We start from the raw sequence: 24,898 nt of genomic DNA on the forward strand, positions 1-24,898 counted from the left end.
ATGATGCTCGTGCATTATTTGCCACGGTTGAAAGGTTAACAAACCCTCCTGTAACTGTAGCATCTGAACTCCACTCTACCAGGGCCTGCAATGAATTTGCTAAATTTTTTACTGAAAAAACCCAAAAGATCAGAGGGGCAGTCAGCACATCCACATCAACTCCAGTACCAAAGTTGTCTCCAACTAGAACTGATTTTGACAAAATTTCCCAATTTCACCAAATAAACTACAAAAACTTAGAATAAATCGTACAGCAACTGAGCTCTTCTTCCTGCTGTCTCGATGTTTTACCCACAGCTTTCCTTAAGAAAGCTTTGTCTGTAATAACATCTGATTTAACACAAATAATAAACACGTCCCTTTTGTCAGGTGTTTTACCCCAGGCCCTGAAAACAGCAATAATCAAACCTCTATTGAAAAAGAGCAACTTGGACAAGCTGCTACTACAGAACTACAGGCCTATATCAAACCCCCCCTTCATCAGTAAGATTATTGAAAAAGCTGTGTTTTAGCAGTTAAACAACTTCCTAACAACGACCAACCGCTTCGATGTCTTCTAGTCAGGCTTCCTGCTCACCACAGTACAGAGACTGCTCTTGTCAAGGTTTTTCTGGTACAGCACTCAACTGGTTTAAATCCTACTTGAAGGACAGGGACTTTTTTGTGTCAGTAGGTAACTTTACATCAGAGAGCACAAAAATCACATGTGGCGTTCCCCAAGGGTCCATCTTAGAGCCCCTCCTATTCAATATCTACATGCTCCCCCTAACTCAGATTTTAATAAACAACGACGTAAGTTATCATAACTATGCAGACGACACACAGCTATACGTTACGATGTCACTAGGTGACTATGAACTCATTCAAGCGCTGGGTAAATGCTTAGAAGAAATCAATGCATGGATGGGCCAAACTTTTCTTCAGCTGAATCAAAACAAAACTGAAGTAATAATCTTTGGACCAAAGGAAGATCGTTTAAAAGTTAGCACACAGCTTCAGTTAATACAGCTAGAAACCACCAGTCAGGCTCAAAACCTGGGTGTAGTGATGGACTCAGACCTGAACCTTCAGAGGCACATAAAGGTAGTAACTAGGTTGGCCTTCTATCACCTAAAGAACATCTCCAGGATTAAAGGACTAATGTCTCAGCAGGACCTTGAAAAACTAATTCATGCGTTCATCTTTAGTAGAATTAATGACTGCAACGGTGTCTTCACAGGTCGGCCTAAAAAGTGGATCAGACAGCTGCAGTTGATCCAGAACGCTGCTGCCCGCGTCTTCACTAGAACTAAGAAAGTGGAGCACATCACCCCGGTTCTAGTCACTACACTGGCTCCCTGTAGCTCAGAGAATAGACTTTAAAATACTTCTGTTAGTCTATAAATCACTGAATGGCTTAGCACCAAAATACATTACAGACTTGTTGTCAGTGTATCAACCAGCCAGACCTCTCAGGTCTTCTGGACCTACTCTGCATACCCAGAACCAGAACCAAACATGGAGAAGCAGCTTTTAGTTCTTATGCTCCACTAATCTGGAATAAACTCCCAGAAAACTGTAAAAGCGCCAAAAACCTAAATTGCTTTAAATCAAGATTAAAAACGTATTTGTTTAGAGTGGCCTTTGACTGGGCCATCTAAACATTATTAGTTACATTTTCAGTCCAATTTTCCTTTCATTTTCTTTTCCATCATTCTATTCTCTTTATTTTATTATTATGTTTTTTAAAGTACCTCTGTTGTTTGATTTTCTGTATCATTGTAATGTTTTTCCTTACGTACAGCACCTTGAGTGCCTTGTTGCTGAAAAGGCGCTATATAATAAACTTGACTTGACTTAAAAATAGGAAAATGTTAAAACAAATCATAAAAGGTATAAAAAATTGTTAAAATCACCAAATACAGGAAATGGTTCCCTTGTCTCTCCCATTTTGAAGAACAACCAGTAGACGTCTTTGTCAGAACAAATAGAACCAGTTCAATTTGAACAGTTCTGTTGCTTCAGTCAATGTTTGAGCCTGTTTTCAAACCCGGGTATAATCGTGAATGTTCTGTTCAGGCGATTGGGGGGAAAAAGGACAGCATGGTCCACAGCAAGTTCTTATCATAAATATACGGCGCCATTAGCTTTTATGTGCAAAATAAATTCAGCTTTTAATATTGTTGCTGTGACAAAATCTAAAACTGAAAGATTTAGAACCGAATTCACACTTGTCCTGGTTTTTGGCACCTCTGTTGAAACATTTAAAAAAATAGATTGTCCTTTTGTTTGAGTTATTTTGAATTTCTAGAAGCTTTTAATTAGGAATTAATGACTCCGTGTTATTACGGCTACTTTGAATAGATTAGGAAATTAATGCTGGATATTATTTTCCTAGTTTTGACCAAGATTGATTGAGGAAAAAAATGTAGGTCTGGACAAATAAACATTATAAAGCAGCATAGTTTGATGATCTTGTTCACACCTCAGCAGTTAGCATTTTCTTTTCATCCTCCTTTCAGGGAGCCGAAGCAGCGGCTCAACGAGAAGCGAGGGCGAGCGACGGCGCAGCAACAAAGGCCCTGGCAGCACTGTGGGCGGAGGAGAGAAATCCCCCTCTGCAGATGGTGGCGGCGCCGAATCGCGCTCCGGCAGCGGCAGCGAATCCGAGTACTCCACCCGCGGCAGCCTGAGGCGTGGCCACGGCTCATCGGCCCCCAGCGAACACAGCCACGCCTCGTCGCAGCGCTCCCACCACCACCGGATGCCGCAGCCACCCCATATGTCCCCTTACCCGCCGGGCATCCTGCCCTACAACCCTATGATGCTGATGATGGTGCCCCAGCACCCGCACCCGGCCATGGCTGCCCATGCTCTTCAGCACCCGCAGCAGCTATCGGCGCCCCCCATGCACCAGGCCCTGCCCCTTCCTCCTTCCTCCACCCCAGGGGGACCTCCCGGGGCCCCTCCTACCCGTGACCTGGGCTCAGTGCCTCCAGAGTTGACCGCGTCCCGTCAGTCGTTCCACCTGGCCATGGGCAACCCCAGCGAGTTCTTTGTGGACGTCATGTAGAGTTTTTTTTTGTTTGTGTCCCCCCCCCCCCATCTGTGTTGAGTGAGTCTGTCATTTGTGTGAAGTTAGTGTACGGTTCCTCTGATGTGACGATTATCTGCTCAGTGAGCTCACATCAGAGTAAGGGCGTTTGTTACAATTTAGGTAAAACAGGGTTTAAAATGGCAAAGAAATTAAAGACAAAGCTGTCGTGTAAAATGGTCTGATTAGATGTGCCAGTAAGTTTAGTTATTCCCCAGACAAATCAACCACAGAGCAGCTTCAACAGGTCAGAAAGACCCTTCTGTTCTGCTCCTTCTGTGTTTGAAGCAATGTTTCAGCACAGAAACAGAGCCAGGCAGAACTGCGCTGTAATATCAGACACTGATCTCAGATCTGCCCCCTAGGAGCCTGCGCTAGGTACACCATGTACTGGAGGAAGGATCCAGTCCTGCATGGTATGGGTCAATCATACCCCCAGATTGATGAGTGCCTTACTTTTTTAGAGACATTATCAAACACTCACAGGTACATAAAATAATGTTCCACATTGTTTGACAATGAACCTCTGTGTACATATATATCTACAGCTCCTATGTAAAGCATACGCTCTAATGTGAAACATGTCAGCGGGACTCAAGGTCATACGTTATTAGATCGGTCTTGACCTGAAAGGTACCACGATGTTCTGAATGTGACACCACATGCTGATGGCGGTACCTTTTGATTACATTCAGTGTATATCTTTAATGTGATGCAGCTCCTCATCCTTATTTTCATGTTATTGACTCACATTATTCACCAGTTTTTTTGGGTTTTTTTTTTGTATGCGTGACTTTATAAATCATGTATAATCCAAATATTAAGGTGCTAAATGAAGAGTCAACATTACAGAAATAATGTCAAGGACAGTGTTGTGCTGTTTGATTTCATAACACCACCTTTGTTTGTGCCTTTCAGAATAAATTTGATACTAGCTTACTGTGTGACTGTTTGTTTAGATTTATTGGTATTTATGTTTTCTGGCTCTGGAACGTGGCTGGAAACATGGTGACACTTACATGAACTGTCTGACATTAAATCAGACTAAACTTTTCCTGCTTTAGGTCAGCTAGGAATACCAAAATGATTTCTATTTGCTAAATGTCAGAATAAGATAGAAATGTAGTTTCTCTTAAAAGTCAGAAGCTTACATATACTAATGCATTGTAATGAACATTTTACTTAGCGTTTTAACCAGCCCAGATAAGGATTTCATGCCTATGTCAGCTTTAGGTTAATTAATTCACAGCGCTGGAGTTAAATGGTGGCAGGCCAGTGGTTGTATTTTAGCACATGGCTTCCCTGTGAGCAGGCAAGGCAGTCTACAAACCTGACCCAGTTACACCATTTCTGTAAGGAGGACAATCCAGAAAACTATGGTGAGAAGCTTATGGATTGATACCCAAAATGTCTGACCAAGTTATACAGTTTAAAAGTCTATTTTACCAAATGCTGAGGAAAAGCGTGTAAAAGTCTTATATGTTTTCTGAAGAGTTATCCCTCATTCTGACATTTAGCAAGTAGAAGTAATGTTGGTCATTCTTGCTGACCTAAAGCAAAGAGTTCATCCGATTTAATAAGACTGTGGGAAAAAGGGTGTTTTTTAATACATAATATCCAGTTGGACTGAACGTAACGGCAACTATTGGTTTAGCTTTCTAAATACCAGTAAGAACAGTTTTTAAGGGGACAGAGGTCATTTTTTTTTTTACAATGGCACATATAATTTAAAGTTGTGAGAAATTGGGGCACCGAAGGAAAGTCTTGGATTTCAATACTTAGAAAATCAAGAAATCTAAACAGGGGTACCTTGAGTATACCTGCCAGATCTGATCTTAATTGGGGCTTTGCCTCGACCCAGGACTTCACCATTCTTAACTTCTCAGCTCGACCCGGGTGGATTTACTTGGTGCCAAGTTCCTTTGTTTGTTTGGCCTAAAGTTGAAATGTAGAAAAATCCCAAGTGAAGTTATTAGAATTTGGGCACAAACAAATCTTCATAATAAAGTCTAGCTCAGTGGTGGCGAGATAATTTATCTGGGTGATTTAAAACTTGCACTGAGCCTGTATATCTTATAATTCGAACATTATTTAAATGTACTGTTTATTTGTATTTTACTTTGCCTACATGGGGCGTTTATCCAGCTCCCCGGCAGGGGGCGCTAATGCTATGTAACAGAGGTGGACAGTCGGCGCGTCAATCCTTAGAAGAAGGCAAAACAACTTGCGGCGGAAAGTCAGATTCGGCGGAGGTTCGGTTCTTTTACTCGGTCAGAAGAGAAGGTGTCATAATTGAGTTGCTCTGGTCTAGCGTTTAGGGTGTTTTTGTCATGTTTCGTAGAAGAAACTTGGCGGTTTAAATGTTTTTACTGGATTTTAAGCGAAGGGTTAAATATAGTCAAACCTGTAATAGTTACGAAAGAAACGGTCGCTGTTAGCTGTATGTTGGTAGCTTGTTTACGCCTTTATCTAAGCTAAGCTTTATTGTCCTTGTTAGCTGCTTGCGTCTCTGACGGATAATTGTTGATATTGTTTATTTCAGAACCAAATAAAATCATGCTGCTTCGTAAGGTGAGCCAGACGTCCGCTGTGTGCGGATCGATTCTCAGGAATCCTGCCGTGCTTTCAGGGTGAGGAAATACTGTAGTTAATCTTCAGATCTCTGTCTGAAATGACTCCTTTATCTAAACCATGGTGTTATCATTCCTCCCTGCATCAAGAAGTCCGCGTCAAGCTGCGATGGTACTCTCTGTACCAAACAGTCGGCTCTACGCCAGTCAAGCTGCTCAGGTATGATCAATATGTTGGTTTTAATCATTATTATTTCTGCTGTAATCTCTGCATAAGGCGTCATTGTGATGTATTTTTTTACTGTGCATACTGGACGAGCTGTAAAGTATGTGTGATATAACAGCCTCCGTGAGAATGTGGGGGAAAGTTCACTGGTCACATGACTCAGTTATTAAAGGTGACACACTGCAGTTGTCTAGGCAAAAGTTCACAACTGAACACCCCCGTGGAAGGTCATGTCACCCAGACCTCTGCTTATCTGTCCTGGTCCAAACATCTTCTGTCTTCACATTCATTTGGCCAGACCTGTTAGGTTCCCTAGCTGTGTTTGGATTATATTTTATCTCAGAATGCCTGGCTTTAAATATGCAAGGTCCATATTTCTTATGTATTTAAGAACAGAGTTTAGTCTCATCCCGTTCTGAATGAGTATAAATAAGGAAAAAAACAACAACTTTTCTAAAATTTCATTATAATTGATTTAACATAATGTCCAAAGCTTAAGGATTGCCAATTATTACCGTGGAGACAACTGTGAAAATAACTTGTCATCTTCTGGTAATAACAATAAACCAGGTGATGAAGGTCTAAACCTTTAAAGCAGATATAGTGTATGGGGTCGGAATCAAACCCAGCACCTGGGCATGCAGGTTGCTTCTTTAAACGTCTGTCAATAAGAGCGGCACGTTCAGCGTGGTACCGGGATTGGATGCCACCTGTACAGAAATGCAGAACATGACTTTTAAAACTCAATTTAATCAGGTATTCTTTCAAGTAATTGTAAATACCTTTTAAAAACTGAATTAGAATTTATTGCAGGATGCTCCAATCCTTTGTCAAACACAAGAGTTAGAGATTTTGACACAGAGCTGGTCGATGATAGTTCAGATACCAAATAAGCAGAAAAAAGTTTGCTATGCCACAGTCAGAGACTCTGGAGCCACTTTCACCTTTGTGCTGTTTTGTAATTTGTGAAACCTACATATAAGCTAGGTCCCAAAACGGTATCACTTATAAAAGTGTAATAAAAATGTAATATTACATTTTGTTTTCACTTTCACTGCATCAGATCTTTTCAACAACTTCAACCCTATTCATAGATATAAAGTAAACACATTTTTTGTTCGGGTGTTACAGCTTTGACTAGGTCAAAAATTTATAACGATATTGATTTTGATGAATTACTATTGGTGGAGCAATGATAGTTTATTATAAAAGTCTATAAAAGACTTTATGTTTAGCTCCCAAAACGGTATATTTTATAAAATTGTAAAAAAAAAAAAATTTTCACGTTCACAGCATAGAATATTTTCAGTACCTTCAGACTAAAGTACAGATATTAAGCTTATTATGTTTCTTCATATTTTTGCCATGCATTCATGACCTAAAGCATAAATCACAGATTACAGTAAGGTGCGTTTTGCATGCATGTGCTCCACATCTGGTACACTGGTTCCACACAGGACCTTCCAGAAAGTGGAGACTGTGTGTCTCCGCTTTCTGGAAGGTCCTGGTTGTGGTTCATTTACAAACCTGTAGTTTTGTGAAGTGCAGAATTAGCTGCAAGATGGCGTCAAGGCCAAAAGCAGTCTCGGGGCTTCTGATCATGAGCAAGTGAGAAGTGAGTTGGTCTTGGAGTCAAGATAGGAGGAGGAAAGTGTGACAGGGTCTCTTCATGTGTGGAGGACCACAGGAATTAAACATTTTTTGATCTCCATGAGATCTCCCATCCTCCATTGCTCCACTTCTTCCTCCAGGTCCTTCTTTGAGCTGCAGGGTCCCCCCATGCCAGGCAGCCATTACTCCACCGATCCCTCCTTCCCCTCAGATGAATTCTCACTGCTGCCAATATCCTCCTCAGAAAACCCCTCCTTACTCTCCTCACACTGCAAGACTGCTGCAACGGCCTCCTCTGGAGCGAGTCGTCTCCTCGTGGTTGTCTCCTGGAGAAATGACTAGCAAACTGCAAACTATTCTCACAGAAGATACACCTTCATAATCATGCTTGCTACATATCCAGTAGGAGAGAGGGGACGCTCTCTTGATGTAGAAAACATGAACGAAGCCATCTTGGCTTTTGATTCTTCTTATTACACAAACATATCCACACATAAACAGAAAAAATATGTTATAAACCACATTCACGCCACTCTTTTATATCATTCCCAACACATCAAGACTATTTTTGTCCTGTTAAATATGTTTTTGCCACACGTTTTGAAAGGTAAGAGAACCATGTCCCCCATTGAAACTATATGTGAAGAAGCGATGGCGCCTGTGGTAATTTAGGGGGGGTCATCACACCTGAAGCCAGTTTTCCCTGTAGGTTGAAGGTGAAGGCTTAGATTATTTTGGTGCTCAAGGAAAAGGTATAAAATGCCAGGATTACAGCACATCAATAACATGTGGCTATAATGGGAGTCCATGGGACCAGATCGGTACCGAAGGTAAAGACTGTACGCAAAATGCATGGCTCTCATTCTACATACCTTGCTATCAAAAGGGTAAAGAAGTTTTAAAAATAAAAAGCACATCCTGGCCAAGTTTCATAGAACTGACCTTTAACCTGACTGAGATATTGAGAATTGAAAACACCAAATAAGCAGAAAGCACATGTTTGGACCCCCAAGGTGCCTCAAGGGTTTATGTAAATGACCCTTTTATTTACTGTAATCTGGACTTTGAAATAAAATATGAATAGGAACCCTGCAGATAGTTTAGATGTTTTATTGTGTGAATAATGAATTATGTCAGTAAGTCATGAGTTCCTCATCGAAATGTCAGTTAATGTAATTAAATGAATGTAGATAATCCAGTTTTAGATCTCCTTGCATTCCTGACTGCTTTTATCTCATTTATTACGTTCAACCTTTATTTTTGTCTGAAGGAAAGTTCAAGAAAGGTGAAGACGGGGTAAAATGAGGTGGTAAATGTAGTTTTTCCTTGGTTATTGTAAACATCAGACATTACATATCTGAAGTTATAAACTCCAACAAGCACAATAATTGGCATCTATTCAGTAATTGAGCCCAGTGCCTCTGGAGTCGACCCAAACTGGTGGCCCGGCTGTTACTGGAAATACTTTCAGGCTTGTTTTCTTTGGTTCTGCTCATCAGTTTATCATCCTCTCCTCACTCTGCTGACCTCGTGTACAGTTGGCTGTTCATCCTGTTTTTGTCCATGGGGACACGTCAAAGTCTTTTCTAATTATAGATGGAGTGTCACCTCCTTTTTTAGGGCTTTAATTTGTTATGACGTCAACGTGTTCTGTTGATGGAGTCCGAACTTCTCTGCTCTGATTCTCCGTAGGCCGTGTTGGAGAAGCCTGCAGTGGTTGGCAGTGATGCTGCATCTAAAGTGGAAAAGAAGACTGTTGCTGCTGTAGGTTTTTTTTTTGTTACCAGTGAAAGAAACACAATGGAGGACATCAGCAAAGGCATTTTCTGAAATGTTTTTAGTTATTTTCTCTTGCTTATTTTTTCTAAGGAATCCAAATCCTTTGCTGTTAACATGTTCAAAGGGCAGATCACAACAGCTCAGGTGTTTCCCTTCCCTAAAGGTAAACCCCTAAACCTTCCTCATATTTGATTAGATTTGTTTTCTAATACTGGGGGGGGGAATCAGGTTTTAACAATATTTGTGTGGTAGCCCTGAACGAGGAGCAGGAGCAGTTCCTCCAGGAGCTTGTGGGCCCAGTCAGCAAGTTTTTTGAGGTAATTTAAAACCTTAAAGAATACATCCTTTTACCTCAGGCTCACAGCCTCCTCTATATTCGTCCTCATCAGGCTCCTTCATACCTCCTCTCCTACAGGAGGTGAACGATCCGGCCAAGAACGACGCCCTGGAGAAGGTGGAGGACCACACCATGGAGGGTCTGAAGGAGATGGGGGCCTTCGGCCTGCAGGTTCCAGCTGACCTGGGTGGCCTTGGCCTCTCAAACACCCAGGTACAGCCGCTTGATTTGATTTATCGGTTAAAACTAAATTATAATAAGAGGGAGAAAAATCTGTTTTCCGTATTCGTGGAAAATAAGAAAGAAATAGCAAACAGTCTGCAGCCAAAAAATAAAACAAAAGGAATGCAAAAATATTCCTTTGTTCAATTTGTGTCGTTCTGTAGTTGGAAATCTGTTCAGATACTGCATGAAAACACAGAAAAACTACAGAAACAATCCAGTTTTATATTTAAAAACACCAATCATTTCTATATTATTTGTGGCAAAATGAAGAGGCAATGTGGAGGGCCACAGGTTTCAGACCCCTGGCCTGTGTTAACCTTTATTAATAACTGTATATAATCAGGCTCATTCAGTCTCATGATCTTTGACCTGTCCCAGGAAATGAATGTGAGTCCACCGTGATGTTTGTATCCTCCTTGCAGTACGCTCGCCTGGTTGAGATTGTTGGCGGTCACGATTTGGGAGTTGGCATCACTCTGGGAGCTCACCAGTCGATCGGCTTTAAGGGAATTCTGCTGTTTGGGAACAAAGCCCAGAAGGAGAAGTACCTGCCCAAACTCGCCACAGGTGATGAGGATCATAATCTGGATGGACGTCATCCTATAAACAACAAATAGCATGAAAAGACGAGGTCAATCTTTTCTAACCTTGTCCCCATCCAGGCGAACACATCGCCGCCTTCTGCCTGACCGAACCAGCCAGCGGCTCTGACGCCGCCTCCATCAAGACCACCGCTGTTCTTTCCCCCTGCGGAAAGTACTACACTATGAACGGCAGCAAGATATGGATCAGGTGAGAAATCATTATCGTAACTCATGCTTTCACCACAAGAGGGCAGCACCACATAACGGATACAGTTGCACAGTAAAGCCTTGAATGTATATTTATATTTTCTCCTCAGCAATGGAGGTTTGGCTGAGATTTTCACCGTATTTGCCAAGACTCCCATGAAAGATCCCAAAACAGGAGAGATGAAGGACAAGATCACAGCTTTCGTTGTGGAGAGGAGCTTTGGAGGTGTCACAAAGTGAGCAGAGGTCTTTTTGTTTTACTTTTAGAACCGGGTTCCTTCACACTGTTGAAGACTCTGGAACTTGACTTCATTATTTTCCAAATCTGGATGAGCGTTTAAGCTTTTTACTCTGAGAAGTGAAGACTGTTCTTGTAAACGGCTTTAAGATGGTTCTATAGAAATACATTGAACTGGATGGAAAGGATCCATATTTAATCCAGACCAGATTCTTCTTAGTAATGTACATCATAAGAGATCTAAGTTTCTCCAGATGCCCAAAAAGGTGTAAGCACCTCTATGTTTCATGATTAGTGGAAAAAAAGACCTTGAGTTCTTGGTACGTCCATAATGTCAAAAGAAAAAAACGCTAAAAAGTTTTGGAAAAGCGTGTTTTAAAAGTGTCTGAAGTTTTGAGTTGCTCCTCTTTCTTTCTCCACCTCCAGCGGCCCGCCGGAGAAGAAAATGGGCATCAAGGCGTCCAACACGGCCGAGGTTTACTTTGAGGACGTTCGCGTGCCGGCCGACTGCGTTCTGGGCGAGGTGGGCGGAGGCTTCAAGGTGGCTATGAACATCCTGAACAACGGCCGCTTCGGGATGGCGGCCGCCCTCTCGGGCACCATGAGGGGCGTCATGGCCAAAGCTGTGAGTGAGCCGGCGCTGCCTTTTAGCACAGTTGTTGTAGTCAGGGAATGAAGGAAAGGAGGGGTACAGCAGCAGAGCTTTACAGCTTTCACACATGGCTCACTTCTCATATATGCTGTCAGGTTTCCCATCTGTCGCTTTGAGTCGTCTCTGTATTACCTTTTTTACACCCCTCAGTTGTTTCAGTCTTGCTTTTCCTTCGCTGTGGGTGGCGGGAAATTCCCCAGCTCGTGCTTCACCGCAGCCTGATTTCTGCCGAAGCAGCAGTCAGACGCTTCGGATTCAAATTGGTTTACGGACGCTGCTTCCTTTGAACTCTTAGATCTTTATCAGAAGCTTATCTGAGCTTCGATCAGATTTGTTTAGCCTTTAGAGAAACATTGATTGTAAGGTGCAGAATATGTAAACCTTTTTTGACAGCAAGCAATATAGTAACTGCTACAGTCACAGCATGAGTCAACAGAGATGGACTTGTTCTGGATGACACGTGAGTCAACTCAAATCCCACCCGACTGCTCACTCATGTGACTATTTGCTTTAGTAACGTGTTCCTCACGCTTTGTTATTGTTAAACAGAACGGGCTAAATCCTGTTTTTATGTATGGAATGTCATTGTGCTCATGGTGTAAAATACTAATCATGTAGAAGCAGAGGATTAGTGTGAGACGCAAGTAAAGTTTTCATGTCTAAATTAAAATCTAGAAATATTTAAATCATAAACAAGGAACAAATCCTAAAAAAGTAGCAGATTTTCTCATTTAGGACTAAAATTTAAGGCCAGCAGGCAGGTGTTACCCTGATGGTGCTTCACCCACAGCACAAAATATTCTGTGGTGTACGAATCCTGGAGAAGTTTTGAACTTAGTTGCAATATATGCTGTAGCACGGCAGCTGCTGGGGTGGAAAAAAACACTGACTGGTTTAGTTGGGGGTTTGGTGGGAAATATGAATCAGGGTAGCAGCCTTGGAGAGCATGGAAAGAGTCCCTGTCCCACTGCGTACAGAAGGATCCATCCATCCCATCCCAAAATTGTTAATTCATGAACAAATGTACGGAGTTGTAAATATTTTACAAATTTATGATGTTTTGAAAATATCCCAAAAATCTACTCAAATTAATGAACATATGTTTTAGAAACATTTTTTTTTTCCCTGTCGTGTATTAACAGTCCTACAAGCAGAAACTAAATGTTGTCTGCTTTCATTCTATCAGTTTTATATCTAGAACAGGTCTGTTGAGAGAATAAGTCCTCACGTCTCAGTGAGAGGAGAAAAAATAACCGAGTTTGAACAGTGTGAAAGCCTCTCGTCAGTTATTTTACTGTGAAATAACATCCCAGCAAGTGATCTCTGTACTGGAGGAGACATTTTAAACTGCTGCACGTGAAATGAAGCAATATATAGCTGCCGTCATGCTCCCAGCACATTGTTTCTAGCTTCTTACTAAGCTAAAGCTTCTTATTGTGAAGGTTTAAAGGCAGTTGTAGGTGGACACCATGACCGTTCTTGTTTTTCAGTCAGCCCACTTTGAGGCATTTTGTGGTTCTTGCCACTGTGACCACGAGTCGTTAACCCTCCCTCCTTTTTTTTTTTTTTTTTTACCACAGAAACCCACAAGTCCGGTCCCAGCCTGAACGTTTGAGGAAGTGCAGTGTCTAAACTTTTGCAAACCTGGTCTGTGAGGTCTGGTCTGTAATAATGACTCATTCTTCATGCTTTTTCTTCCCATCTTCCTCTTCATCAGATCGATCATGCAGCCAACAGAACCCAGTTTGGGAACAAGATCCACACCTATGGAGCCATCCAGGAAAAGGTGGCCCGCATGACCATGCTGCAGTATGTGACAGAGGTCAGACCATAGAAAAGCAGATGTTTGTTATCCTCCATTGCAGTTGAATCACATTTCTCTTCTACTTCGATGCACTGAGCCCTCTTCTACCAATCAGTCCTAAACTGAATATTGGTTACTTGCAGTAAAAAGCTGTCCTGAAAATGGAAGTTTATTCTTTTATTGAAGCTCCAATCCTTTTTTTCTGCAACATATGATACAACCGGACGCTCTGTTGGCTGGTTCTGCATTAGAACCAAGCAGTTCATAGGTTTTTCCTGTGTGTCTGCAGTCGATGGCCTACATGATCAGCGGTAACATGGACAGTGGAGCCACAGACTTCCAGATAGAAGCTGCCATCAGCAAGATCTTCGCCTCTGTAAGAACTGAAATCACACGTGTTGCAACCAAGCAGTTTAATGTGTCTGATGATGCTATTTTTATCTACTTTTACCCAGAGGGTCTCATGCAAAACCTCCATATATCACATGCAGTCATAATGTTGAGGTTGTATATTCTTAATAATGTTTAGCACTAGTTGCATTTCTATACCTGTTCCTCGTTCTGTTGAAGACGGAACAGGAAGTGGGCTTTTCGATTGTTGTTGTGCCTGTTTTAAAGTTGAAATTTATTGGAGTTTTTGTCTGATATGTGCTTGTTTAATTTTACTTTAACAGGAAGCGGCGTGGACTGTGACTGATGAGTGCATTCAGGTCATGGGGGGTATGGGTTTCATGAAGGTAAGTGTTTAGTCTGCATCCTGTCAAGTTCAAAACCAAAGTCAGAAAAAAAAAAAAAAATAGCTTCTGCTCAACAGACAGAAGACGTCCTTACTAATATGAATTCACATTTATGTCTCAAAACATACTTTTCTTAGAAGTTTACATATAAAAGAAACATTGTAGTCCAGGGTGAAGATCAGGGCCCACATTCACAAAGACTCAGAGTCCTCTCAGAGAGCTCACATCTTATTGTAAAGACTCCTGCCAGGACTCCTGGCTGAAGAGTGATTGAACTAGCTGCTGAGTGGAGAGAAATGAATTGACAATATAATTTAGACTGGATTCTGAAATGTGTAAATCATGATAAAACTTAACCAGATTAAATGAACTGTCAGCATCAACATGTTTGAACGTAGCTTATTTACATGCTGTCGTTATTTTGATTTGCTTATTATCATGTTTACTAACCATGCTGGTCGTTTTCATACTGCATCTATTTTTGATTAATTATTTCATATTAATATTCAAATCGGCATTTTACTGTAATGAAATAATGAGGTTAAGTTTGGTAAAACGACCAAAACAAAACTGAGAAAAAAGGTGGAGAAAACCGAGCTGAAAAGAGGAGCAGAGCCTATAAAGAAAGGAGTGTTTGGTCCTGGGGTCACGGTGCGAACAAACAAGCATTCCCAGTTTCTGAAAACCTCATCCAGTGTCTGATGCTGCAGACACTTAAATATCTTACTGAGCTCCCACTGATGGGCTAACATGGGTCAGAATGTCAAAGAGACAACAAAGAACTGCTTGTAGAACCCAGTCCAGATTAGCAACAGGTGCCAGCTTTCTCAGGCAGGAGGCGCCTTCTGGACAGATAGTGTCTTTTGTAGTGCAGAACATATGTTCGCTGGGTGCAGAAGCAGCTTGACCGCATAAATGTGAGGAATCGAGATCTGACAGCGAAAGGTAGTTCTCTCGGTTTGAATTCAAACTCGACGCCCAACCCCAGGCCTGTCCCAGATAAGAGCAAACAGTCCCTGAAACATCTTGAGCTTATTAAGATGGATACTGATGGCGTGCGATGCTGTCTCTCAGTGTCACTTTTGGTTTACCACAAAACATTTCACGATTAAAATCAAATTCCTGCTTAGAACCAAAGTTCACTGTGAGAGTCATTACTGTTGACTCTAATGTTCTGTGGTCCATCAGGGTATCTCCAGTGTCAGTAAATTCGAGCTGTATCAATATTAGGAAGATGGGTGGACCAGTAAAACAAGCCCTAACTTCCCTGGCCGACAATAACAAGCTTTAATAAGACAGCAGGAATAAATGGCCACAAGTTACAGGTGTCAGCTGGTTTCCCGGCAGACCCGCCTGGTGTTTTCACTTCCACTTCTTCTGAACCTCGGGAATCCATAAACTTTGTTGATCTGCTGCTGTGTGTAACCATGGGGATGGCACTCAAACCAGGCAGCACGACCGGGGAATTGTAGCGTCTTTTTTCCTGCTTCGGATGCATCACGCTGCGTTCAGAAAACATTAGGAGAATCTTCTGTTGTTGTTGGCTTTGACGAGTACCTTTACCTCAGCCATGTTTATTTAGCATCTTATTGCTTTAGCTGTGCTTATTTTTAACACTGAAGCTTTTTTTAGCAGCACTTTTACTTTTCAGAGAATTTATTCAGAGCAGCAGGAGCTCAGCTTGCCGTTGTGGTGCTGTGTTGCAACATGCAAAGCTGAAACCACTATTGTCTTAAGGCTGCGCAGTTCAAATGTGACTGCCGCTTGCTAGCTGAAGATTTGTGGGCGAAGTGAAACTCTGTAAACGTTTATGTTGCGATGCTTAAAATAAACTGACAATGCAGCAGAGGTTTGCCTGAAGCCGGGTCTGAAACTGGAAGGTCAGCCTGAGATGGAACATCACCTACAGGTTCGCCCCTGCTGCAGAGGCGGACCTCTACTCTGCTATTTGGCAGATCACTTAGAGCAAAGAAACCCGCTCAAGTAGGGCAAATCTAGATGAGATCTGCCACAGGGGCTTCTCCATAAAGTAGAAAACCATTGAAAAGTTGATTTGGTTCAGTAGCAGAACTCAAAAACTGAACCTTTTAACGAACACCTAAAATTCTGCTTCTCTAAAGATAAGAATATTACAACAGGCTAAGCATACAGAAGATGTTATGGCCTGAACAATCATAGGGAAGACTGCTGCCTTGATAATGCTGAGTTGTTCAGCAGACTTCCACCGACACCCTTCATAAGGAGGTCAGTGTTAAAGAAGCTGGCTGTTCAGAGTACGGTGTCCAAGCATATAGCCAGAAAGTTGAGTGGAGGGAAAAAGTGTAGTAGAAAAAGGTACAGAACCAATGAAAGTTATGTATGTGACTATGGTTCTATGAATCCCGGATGACCGCCAGAGATTCTCTGTCACTCAGAATCCTTGCTTCTGCGAGAAGATTCTGTAGGACCAGAGCCTCGGATGACGTCAGCATAAATAGCGTCTGAGTGGTCATCCGGTGTGTCACAGGAGTGACTCTGTTGGTATAATTACTCGAACCGAGCATGCGCGAAAGGAGCATTCAGTGCTTTCAGCACTGCCCTCTGGGGGTCAGTAGGGATGAAATAGAACAGGGATGACTGGAGCTCAGGCATTTGGGAAATAGTTGCAAGGCGTGGACCGCAGATGGAGTCAGAGGTTATAGAGCCACCGCACGCAGACGTAACTTGTACACGTTTTACAACTGTTGTAGAATCTTTAAGCCACTGAGATGGACTTCACCAGGGCTACGGAGGAAAAGGACTGGACTGCTGCTTCAGTGGTCCAAAGTCCTCTTTTCAAATGGAAGTATTTTTTGTATTTGTTCTGGAAATCAAGGTTCCAGAATCTTTTTAAGTTGGTCTAATGTAATATTTTCATATTCTGAGAAGCTGTTTGGGGGTTTTTGTTAACTATACGAGACAAATCAGTTAAAAATCTGAAAATAAGTTTCTCTCTGTGATGATTCCTTCATATAGGAGTTCCCCCTTTTTGAATTTGAACACTAAAATAAATGATCTTTTTGGTAATATTCTAATTTATGGTATTGAAGTGGTTGTGGTAACATGAATCTACTTTAATTGTCAAGAGATGAATAAGTGAAACTGTGTTCTGTCTTCTTTTTATTTCCATTTTTTGGCACATCTTGTGCATTTTGACTCAAGGTTTCACTTCACCAGAAAAACTTCTCACTTTGTCTTTTGTTGGTTTCGCAGCTGCTTTAGGAAAAAGTCCTGAATGTTGAGAAGCTTCAGAAGTTTCTTTTTGCCCCTGCTATTTTTGTTACCGTGTTCCGGGAGGTGTCGGTCGGTGTGTGCCCTCCATACATCTGATGTTATCAGGTAGCTCAGGATGCGTAAAGAAACACAAAGGTTTGCCAACAAAAAAAACCAAAAAAAAACGTAGTAAAACTGCCACAAGTTGAGAACGACATTCATGCTGCTAACTTAGCAGATCTAATTTCTGTGAAAGGTTCTACAGGAGTTGTAGTTGGTGTTTAGTTTTGCTTGTTAATATTGCCAGTAAACGACCTTGGAATGAACAGATTGAAAGTAAAGATGTTTTTCATATGTTCCTTCAGGACTCGGGAGTGGAGCGGGTGATGAGGGATCTAAGAATCTTCCGAATCTTTGAGGGTACCAACGACATCCTGAGGCTCTTCGTAGCTCTCAATGGCTTCCAGGTACCATGAGAACTTCCACATAACAAATTCAGTAGTTTTTATTGCAGTTGGGGTGCTCGCTCGGAAACGCACTGCAGAGGCAGTTGGTGCTTTTTTCCTCTTTGGCAACCGTTCTTCCTCTTTGCGTTTTGGGGCACTGCAGCTTCTGGTAGTTTTGAAATCTGTTGTTAAAGAAACAACTTCCTCATGTTCGTTTTGTGTTCAACCCGAGTAGAACAAACGGCATCAGAGATGCTTTCTGCGAAACGGACGAGCTGGGGAGCTACAGTGCTTCGCAGAAGTTATTCACACCCCTTAAACGTTGGTCAGGTGGTGGCTTTGATCATCTCGTAGAGCATGGCTCAGCCCGTCATCTGAAAATGAAAAGAAAACCATGACACAACTACAAACCGACTAAGACAAGGCTGCCCAGGCTAGACGAGCATTAATAGGAGAAGCAGCCAAGATGCCCATGGTAGCTCTGGAAGAGCTGCAGAGATCCACAGCTCAGGTGGGAAGGAAGTCATAATACGTCCTGTTTGTAGGGGACACAGCAAACGTGTGGAAGAAGGTGAGATCAAAAGTAAAGGTTTTGGTCTACATAAAAAAATGTGTGTGGAGGAACCCTAGCACTGCACATCAAGCTGAAGACACCATCCCCATGTTGAAACACAGTGGTGGCAGTATAATGCTGTGGGGGTGCTTTTCTTCAGCTGGAACGGGGAAGCTGAGCTGAGCTAATAAGATGGATGGAGCTAAATATGCATATGGGTTAAAATAGCCTAGTCAAAGTCCAAACCTTTATTCAAGTTAGAATCTGTGGCATGACCTGAAAACTGACGTTCGCAGATGTTCATCTAGTCCCGGTGAGCTTTACGTATTTTATAAAAATGAATGAACAAAGCTTTTAGTCTGTGGACGTTCAAAGCTGGCAGATACATACACCCAGCAGACTGACTACAAAACGCAAGCCACACTTTTCAGATTTCTTGGTGCAACCTTTTCATCTCATACAGTCAGTCATTCAATGAATTAGAATATAAGTTTGTCAGATTAAAAGTAACAACCTTTAAGCAGGAAATAAACGTACCTTTTTTTTTTTTCAATGTCCATATTTCTGTATTAGCCTTTTTTTTTTTTGGTTTGCAATATTCTGATCTTAAATGTTTTCATTTAGTTGTGAGTGGAAATCATCATAACAGAAATGAAAGATTGAAAATATCCGTCTGTTTGTAATTAATCGGTTTTTACTTACTGAGCTGAAGTTTGTGATCGTAACTTAGCTAAATGTGCAAAAGATCGAGTGTTATAAATACTAAATCTAGGATTGTCAGCTACAAAATTCCCTAAAAGCTCTTACCTAGGTTGTGTTTTTTGTGTTTGCATCCCTGCAGAATGCTGGGAACCACCTGAAGAGCTTGCAGAAGGCCTTGAAGAACCCCATTGGCAATGCCGGGCTCCTCGCAGGGGAGATCACAAAGAGAGCCAAAAGGTTGGTTCCCGTCTCCGAGCCTTCTAGTGGCAGGAACAAAGACAGATCTTCTTCAGTTGTACTTCATACACGAGCAGCACTTGCACACAGTGGAGGGTGCGGTCAGCTGTGCCTACAAACCTCTAAAACACACAACCTGTTGGTTTATTTAAGAATCATCTCCTTAATAAAACCGACAGGTTGTTTCCTTGTGCTTTATTCTTTGCCAACCGCTGAAAACTTGTCATGCTCATTTTAGTTTATGTTGTTCAGTTTAATTTAGCTCTCCTTTATGCTGAATGTAAACATTTTGCATTTGAAAAATCTTTCCTGTGTGTCGTGTCTGTTGTGTTTGAAATGATGAATTAGCCCTTTCACAGGTTCCAGTCATCCACCAGACCCAGAACATTTACTGTAGGGACTGAGCTGCAGATCTAGTTTAATTTGTGTTGAAGAACATTTAACTGAGACATACCCTGATGGAAAGGGTGTGTAGATGCTGTCAGACGTTGGATTTGCATCAGATGAATTGATTCAACTCGTTTTCTTCTCCTCCATCTGTAGAACGGCAGGTCTGAGCACAGGTCTCACTCTGCAGGGAAGCATCCATCCTGAGCTGTCACAAAGTGGTGACCTGGTAAGTTCAACTCCTATTTTTGCTACTCTATGTATATTTAACCTGTTAACTACCTACAGGCTTAAATAAACCTATTTTGTGTCTGGTGAACCATGTCTGTGTTTTGGCTGCATGTGTTTGATCATCATCCTGCTGGAGGAGCCGGTCATGTCCTGTTTCCAGTTTTCTAATAGTAGATGCTGGATTCTTATTTAGGTGGGAATTTTAAACAGCTGATGATGCCAAGCAGAGAACCAGGCACACAGCATCACACATCCTCCACCGTACCTTACAGAGGGCAGGGCATAAGGCGCTTTTCCACTTATTGTTCCTTTGTTTCGTTTTAGACCCACCTGGGGTGTTTGTTGCTTTTTTTTTTACCTAAGCAGAGGTGGCTCCAGTTAAAGTCCCAGTCGAGTTAAGGTTTTTAAATGGTTTGACAGAAAAGGCTTTTCCTGCCTTGTAACTGCGTGCAGTGGTTGTAATGGAGGCTTGGTGAGTGTACACTTGGCTTAGAACAAGGAGTTTTTCCTTCTTAACTGTGTGTGGTGGCAAGATGAACTCAGGTCTCCGGCCAGACTCATTTTTCCAAGCCCCGCTTGTTTTTAAGCTTTGTAATTATTGCTCTGACTGTAGATACAGGTACGTTTAAATGAGTAGCTTTTTTCTCCCTCCTTTTCCTGACTTGATTGACACGTTTTCTTGTCTTTCCCATTTTGAAGAGAAGTGGGCCTCTGTGTGTTAAAGTACTTTTTCTGGGAAACAGGAGGTGAAAATCTACTTAATCAGCTCAAACTGCTGTAAATGCACATGCAGCAATTTTATTTCTGATCACCACATCCGGCTGCATTCTGACAGTTTACCACAGGTCTCAGGACTGAGACACAGACATGTTGCCTCATCCTCTGAGTGTGATATTTCTTTGCCTGCTTCCCAGGCAGTGAAAGCCATCGAGCAGTTTGGAGCCGTCAACGAGGAGCTGTTGGTCAAACATGGCAAGAAGATCATCGGTGAGTGTTGCGTTCAGGCGTACCTGGGATAAATGTGGGAAGTGTTTCCCATCTGGTATCCGTTTAGTTCAGTTTGGAGGATTATTTCCATGTTTATAAATGGGTATAAATATTCAACTGCTCAGAAATGGTCCCAAACCTTGTATTACCCTGGTTTTTTTTTTTTTTTTTCTGGCTTTACGATAAACTTTAAATGAGCCGTCTCGTTTTCAGACGAGCAGTTTGTTTTGAAGAGAGTCGCGGACTGCGCCATCGACCTCTACGCCATGGTGGTCGTCCTGTCCAGGTCTGCAAACATAATGATAAACAATGTCTCCTTTCCCCAGCTGTCCAAGTTTCACTTTTTAACTCCCACTAAGCAACTCACGGCTCCTTCACTCTAACGTCCGAGTACTGATGGGTTTTGTTTGTGGCGCTCTCTGCAGGGCTTCCCGCTCTCTGAGTCAGAGCCATGCTTCAGCTCAGCATGAGAAGATGCTGTGTGACACCTGGTGTTTGGAGGTAAGATCCTCTGCACTGAGAGACACAAACAGGGATCAGTTTGTGGGATAAAATGCTGTCGAAATGAGGGAAATACCCCACTGACTAATATCGGAGCTTTTCAACCGCTACGGTTTTGCACATTTAACCCTGAAAGAGAATTAAAAGTGACTGCTCAATTATACAAAATATATTCCATGCAGATTTCCATCTAAATAACCAACATTTGTAGTTTGCTTGGTGTTAAAATTCACTTCCTGCTGCTGCGATTTAATTTGACCCGATTCAGTCAGTCACGTGTTCGACCTAACTTGGAAGAAGCCAGTCTTCAGATTTAATGTGGTTGCAGGTTGGGTCAGAAAGGTGAAACTGACACAGCAGGATATATATAAACATCAAATCTGACTAGACTGGATAAAACAGGCTAACATTAGGTTGCTGTATTCTGAAGGCAACACCTTTCACCCTGGATTTGTTACTTTAACTCCCAACTCATTTAAAAATGTGACATTATAATAAAAACAGTTTGTGTTTCTGTGAATAGGTCTGACACATTACTGCAACTATGAAAACTGCTAGAAAATACAGTTTCATGCTGTTTAATTCAGTGTAATATGCTCAACTTTTACCAAAATTTAAGTATGTGAAATAGTAAAAATCAGTGTGTCCCACCCAGATGGGACATTTTTTTGACCTCCAACTACAAAACTACAATTCTAAGTTACCAACTTGCAGACTTTGCACTTATTTTAATATGAAATGATAATCAGTTGAATCTTACTGTCCATTTCATCCTCCAGGCTCATCACAGGGTCATGCAGGACATTAAGCTCCTGCGCTCCGGTCAGTCCAAGCAGCTCTTCAACAACATGAGGTCCATCTCTGCTGCTGTGGTGGAGAACGGAGGCGTGGTGTCTCCACACCCGCTGGGTTTCTAAACCACTGTCCACCTTTATCTCTGTATTTTTTTAGGGTTTCTTTTTTCCCCACTCTAAATCCGGTCGTGAATGCCAAGCCCAGCCAGAATCCACCCACTATGTCTGCTCAGTCACATCATGGCACTCTTGTCAAACATGTACGATGAAGCCTCGAAAATCCTACACTCGAGCGTGACCTTCAATTCTCTTCCTCTTTGAGTGGGAGTACGACTCTTGTACAAATAAAGGTGTTTAGGTGGTTAAAGACATATTCGGTCCTGGTGCTTGTGTCTGATGCAGCAGATGGTTGAATATGTGCAGGGAGCTTGTAAATAGACCAGCAGCTTTGTACCTACATGACTGTAGCTGACGGGTTAATAACTTACTGCTAAAATGTTAATATATGCAGTTATTGTTCTTTAACATAAACACAACACAATCGGTGAAACTCAGTTGGTAACTAGGTTAAAAGGAAGGCTATTTGTGTTTAGCCTGTGCACTAAAGGGCATATTTTAACTTTTCGTTTTTTTTTTTACTGGTACACTTGCCTAAATTGTGTTTAAATGTATTTAACAATGCGCTCTGTAAGTACTTGAATGCCTTTCTGCATGTTGAGCTCTTATAAACACAATGTCAGATTGAAACCTTTGCCTTAGAAACGTTTGCACCGATGCTGATTGAAGTTCCCGCTGTGCTGATGTGACTCAAAACAGATCAACACAACAGTCAGTTCTCAAAGGCAAATGTAAATGTCCTCAACTGTTAATGTAGGAAATCTACTGTCATCTGCATATCTAATTTTAAGATAAAAGTGTGTACTTTTCATTTGTGCAACTTTTGGGGTATCATTTGTGTAATTATATGGTAATATTTAAATATAAATACTTAAGCTATTAGATATGATCCCAATGGTTGAAGGGATTCACATGACCATTGTGTAATGTACCATTCAGATTAAATAATTTGGTTCTATAAATGTGTTTATTGCATTAACACAGTGGACCTCAGTGTATTTGTAATGCATTACATTTGCCATTAAATCTGCCTTGGGCTTTGACTTTATCGTGCGTTTTGTTGAGAGTCTATAAGGTTTCGACCACATTTGTTCTCTGAGCTTTGAAAATATATTTCCTTCCTTTACCAAAATACCCATCTGTCTCGTGGTTTCATTTCTGCTGCGCACCTCTTGTGAGGAAAATGCTGCGCAGGAATGCCAGTAAGAGCAGCACTAGGAGTGTGTGCACAGGTTGTGTGCTGAAATACAAACAACACAGCTTGCTACTGTCGGTGTGAGACCTGGATTGGCTGTGGTAGAAGTGTCTTACAAGGCACGCGGTGTGAAATGAGCAGAATTTCCCCATCGTGTGTCGGCATCTCTGTGAAATTCAACTGACAAGTTGGCTAGAGCAATGCAGCCGCTGATGCGGTAAACCCCAGGAAATACAGGTCCTTCTCAAAATATTAGCATATTGTGATAAAGTTCATTATTTTCCATAATGTCATGATGAAAATTTAACATTTATATATTTTAGATTCATTGCACACTAACTGAAATATTTCAGGTCTTTTATTGTCTTAATACGGATGATTTTGGCATACAGCTCATGAAAACCCAAAATTCCTATCTCACAAAATTAGCATATCATTAAAAGGGTCTCTAAACGAGCTATGAACCTAATCATCTGAATCAACGAGTTAACTCTAAACACCTGCAAAAGATTCCTGAGGCCTTTAAAACTCCCAGCCTGGTTCATCACTCAAAACCCCAATCATGGGTAAGACTGCCGACCTGACTGCTGTCCAGAAGGCCACTATTGACACCCTCAAGCAAGAGGGTAAGACACAGAAAGAAATTTCTGAACGAATAGGCTGTTCCCAGAGTGCTGTATCAAGGCACCTCAGTGGGAAGTCTGTGGGAAGGAAAAAGTGTGGCAGAAAACGCTGCACAACGAGAAGAGGTGACCGGACCCTGAGGAAGATTGTGGAGAAGGGCCGATTCCAGACCTTGGGGGACCTGCGGAAGCAGTGGACTGAGTCTGGAGTAGAAACATCCAGAGCCACCGTGCACAGGCGTGTGCAGGAAATGGGCTACAGGTGCCGCATTCCCCAGACATGGGCTACAGAGAAGCAGCACTGGACTGTTGCTCAGTGGTCCAAAGTACTTTTTTCGGATGAAAACAAATTCTGCATGTCATTCGGAAATCAAGGTGCCAGAGTCTGGAGGAAGACTGGGGAGAAGGAAATGCCAAAATGCCAGAAGTCCAGTGTCAAGTACCCACAGTCAGTGATGGTCTGGGGTGCCGTGTCAGCTGCTGGTGTTGGTCCACTGTGTTTTATCAAGGGCAGGGTCAATGCAGCTAGCTATCAGGAGATTTTGGAGCACTTCATGCTTCCATCTGCTGAAAAGCTTTTTGGAGATGAAGATTTCATTTTTCAGCACGACCTGGCACCTGCTCACAGTGCCAAAACCACTGGTAAATGGTTTACTGACCATGGTATCACTGTGCTCAATTGGCCTGCCAACTCTCCTGACCTGAACCCCATAGAGAATCTGTGGGATATTGTGAAGAGAACGTTGAGAGACTCAAGACCCAACATTCTGGATGAGCTAAAGGCCGCTATCGAAGCATCCTGGGCCTCCATAAGACCTCAGCAATGCCACAGGCTGATTGCCTCCATGCCA

At 42.0% G+C, this 24,898-nt stretch overlaps 2 protein-coding genes across 10 annotated transcripts in view; both read left to right on the forward strand.

Moving 5' to 3' along the window:
• dvl2 (dishevelled segment polarity protein 2) overlaps nt 1–4,012 on the forward strand; it is a 32,983-nt gene extending 28,971 nt beyond the window's left edge. For both annotated transcript variants that reach the window (XM_047386659.1, XM_047386660.1), the window contains exon 15: nt 2,502–4,012. In XM_047386659.1, coding sequence (XP_047242615.1) covers nt 2,502–3,052 — 551 coding nt within the window. In that variant the 3' untranslated portion in view covers nt 3,053–4,012. The remainder of the gene's footprint in view (nt 1–2,501) is intronic.
• A 1,241-nt stretch (nt 4,013–5,253) lies between these two features.
• Nucleotides 5,254–23,277, forward strand: acadvl (acyl-CoA dehydrogenase very long chain). 8 transcript variants are annotated; one of them, XM_047385119.1, is made up of 21 exons: nt 5,254–5,343; nt 5,616–5,703; nt 5,794–5,863; nt 9,173–9,244; nt 9,350–9,422; nt 9,512–9,576; nt 9,675–9,809; nt 10,244–10,388; nt 10,484–10,613; nt 10,723–10,848; nt 11,277–11,475; nt 13,220–13,324; nt 13,596–13,682; nt 13,981–14,043; nt 17,640–17,741; nt 19,115–19,212; nt 19,756–19,828; nt 20,745–20,817; nt 21,031–21,103; nt 21,243–21,318; nt 22,098–23,277. In XM_047385119.1, exons 2-21 carry the CDS (start codon nt 5,630–5,632, stop codon nt 22,233–22,235), a joined length of 1,977 nt encoding a protein of 658 aa, XP_047241075.1. In that variant the 5' UTR covers nt 5,254–5,343; nt 5,616–5,629; the 3' UTR covers nt 22,236–23,277. The 8 variants fall into 8 exon arrangements, with proteins under 8 accessions (XP_047241075.1, XP_047241078.1, XP_047241076.1 ...); XM_047385122.1 differs by having other exon boundaries at nt 5,797–5,863; XM_047385120.1 differs by having other exon boundaries at nt 5,260–5,325.
• Nucleotides 23,278–24,898: the final 1,621 nt, after the last annotated feature.

This window comes from Girardinichthys multiradiatus, chromosome 14 (assembly GCF_021462225.1).
Source record: "Girardinichthys multiradiatus isolate DD_20200921_A chromosome 14, DD_fGirMul_XY1, whole genome shotgun sequence".
In the NCBI taxonomy this organism is placed as follows: domain Eukaryota; kingdom Metazoa; phylum Chordata; class Actinopteri; order Cyprinodontiformes; family Goodeidae; genus Girardinichthys; species Girardinichthys multiradiatus.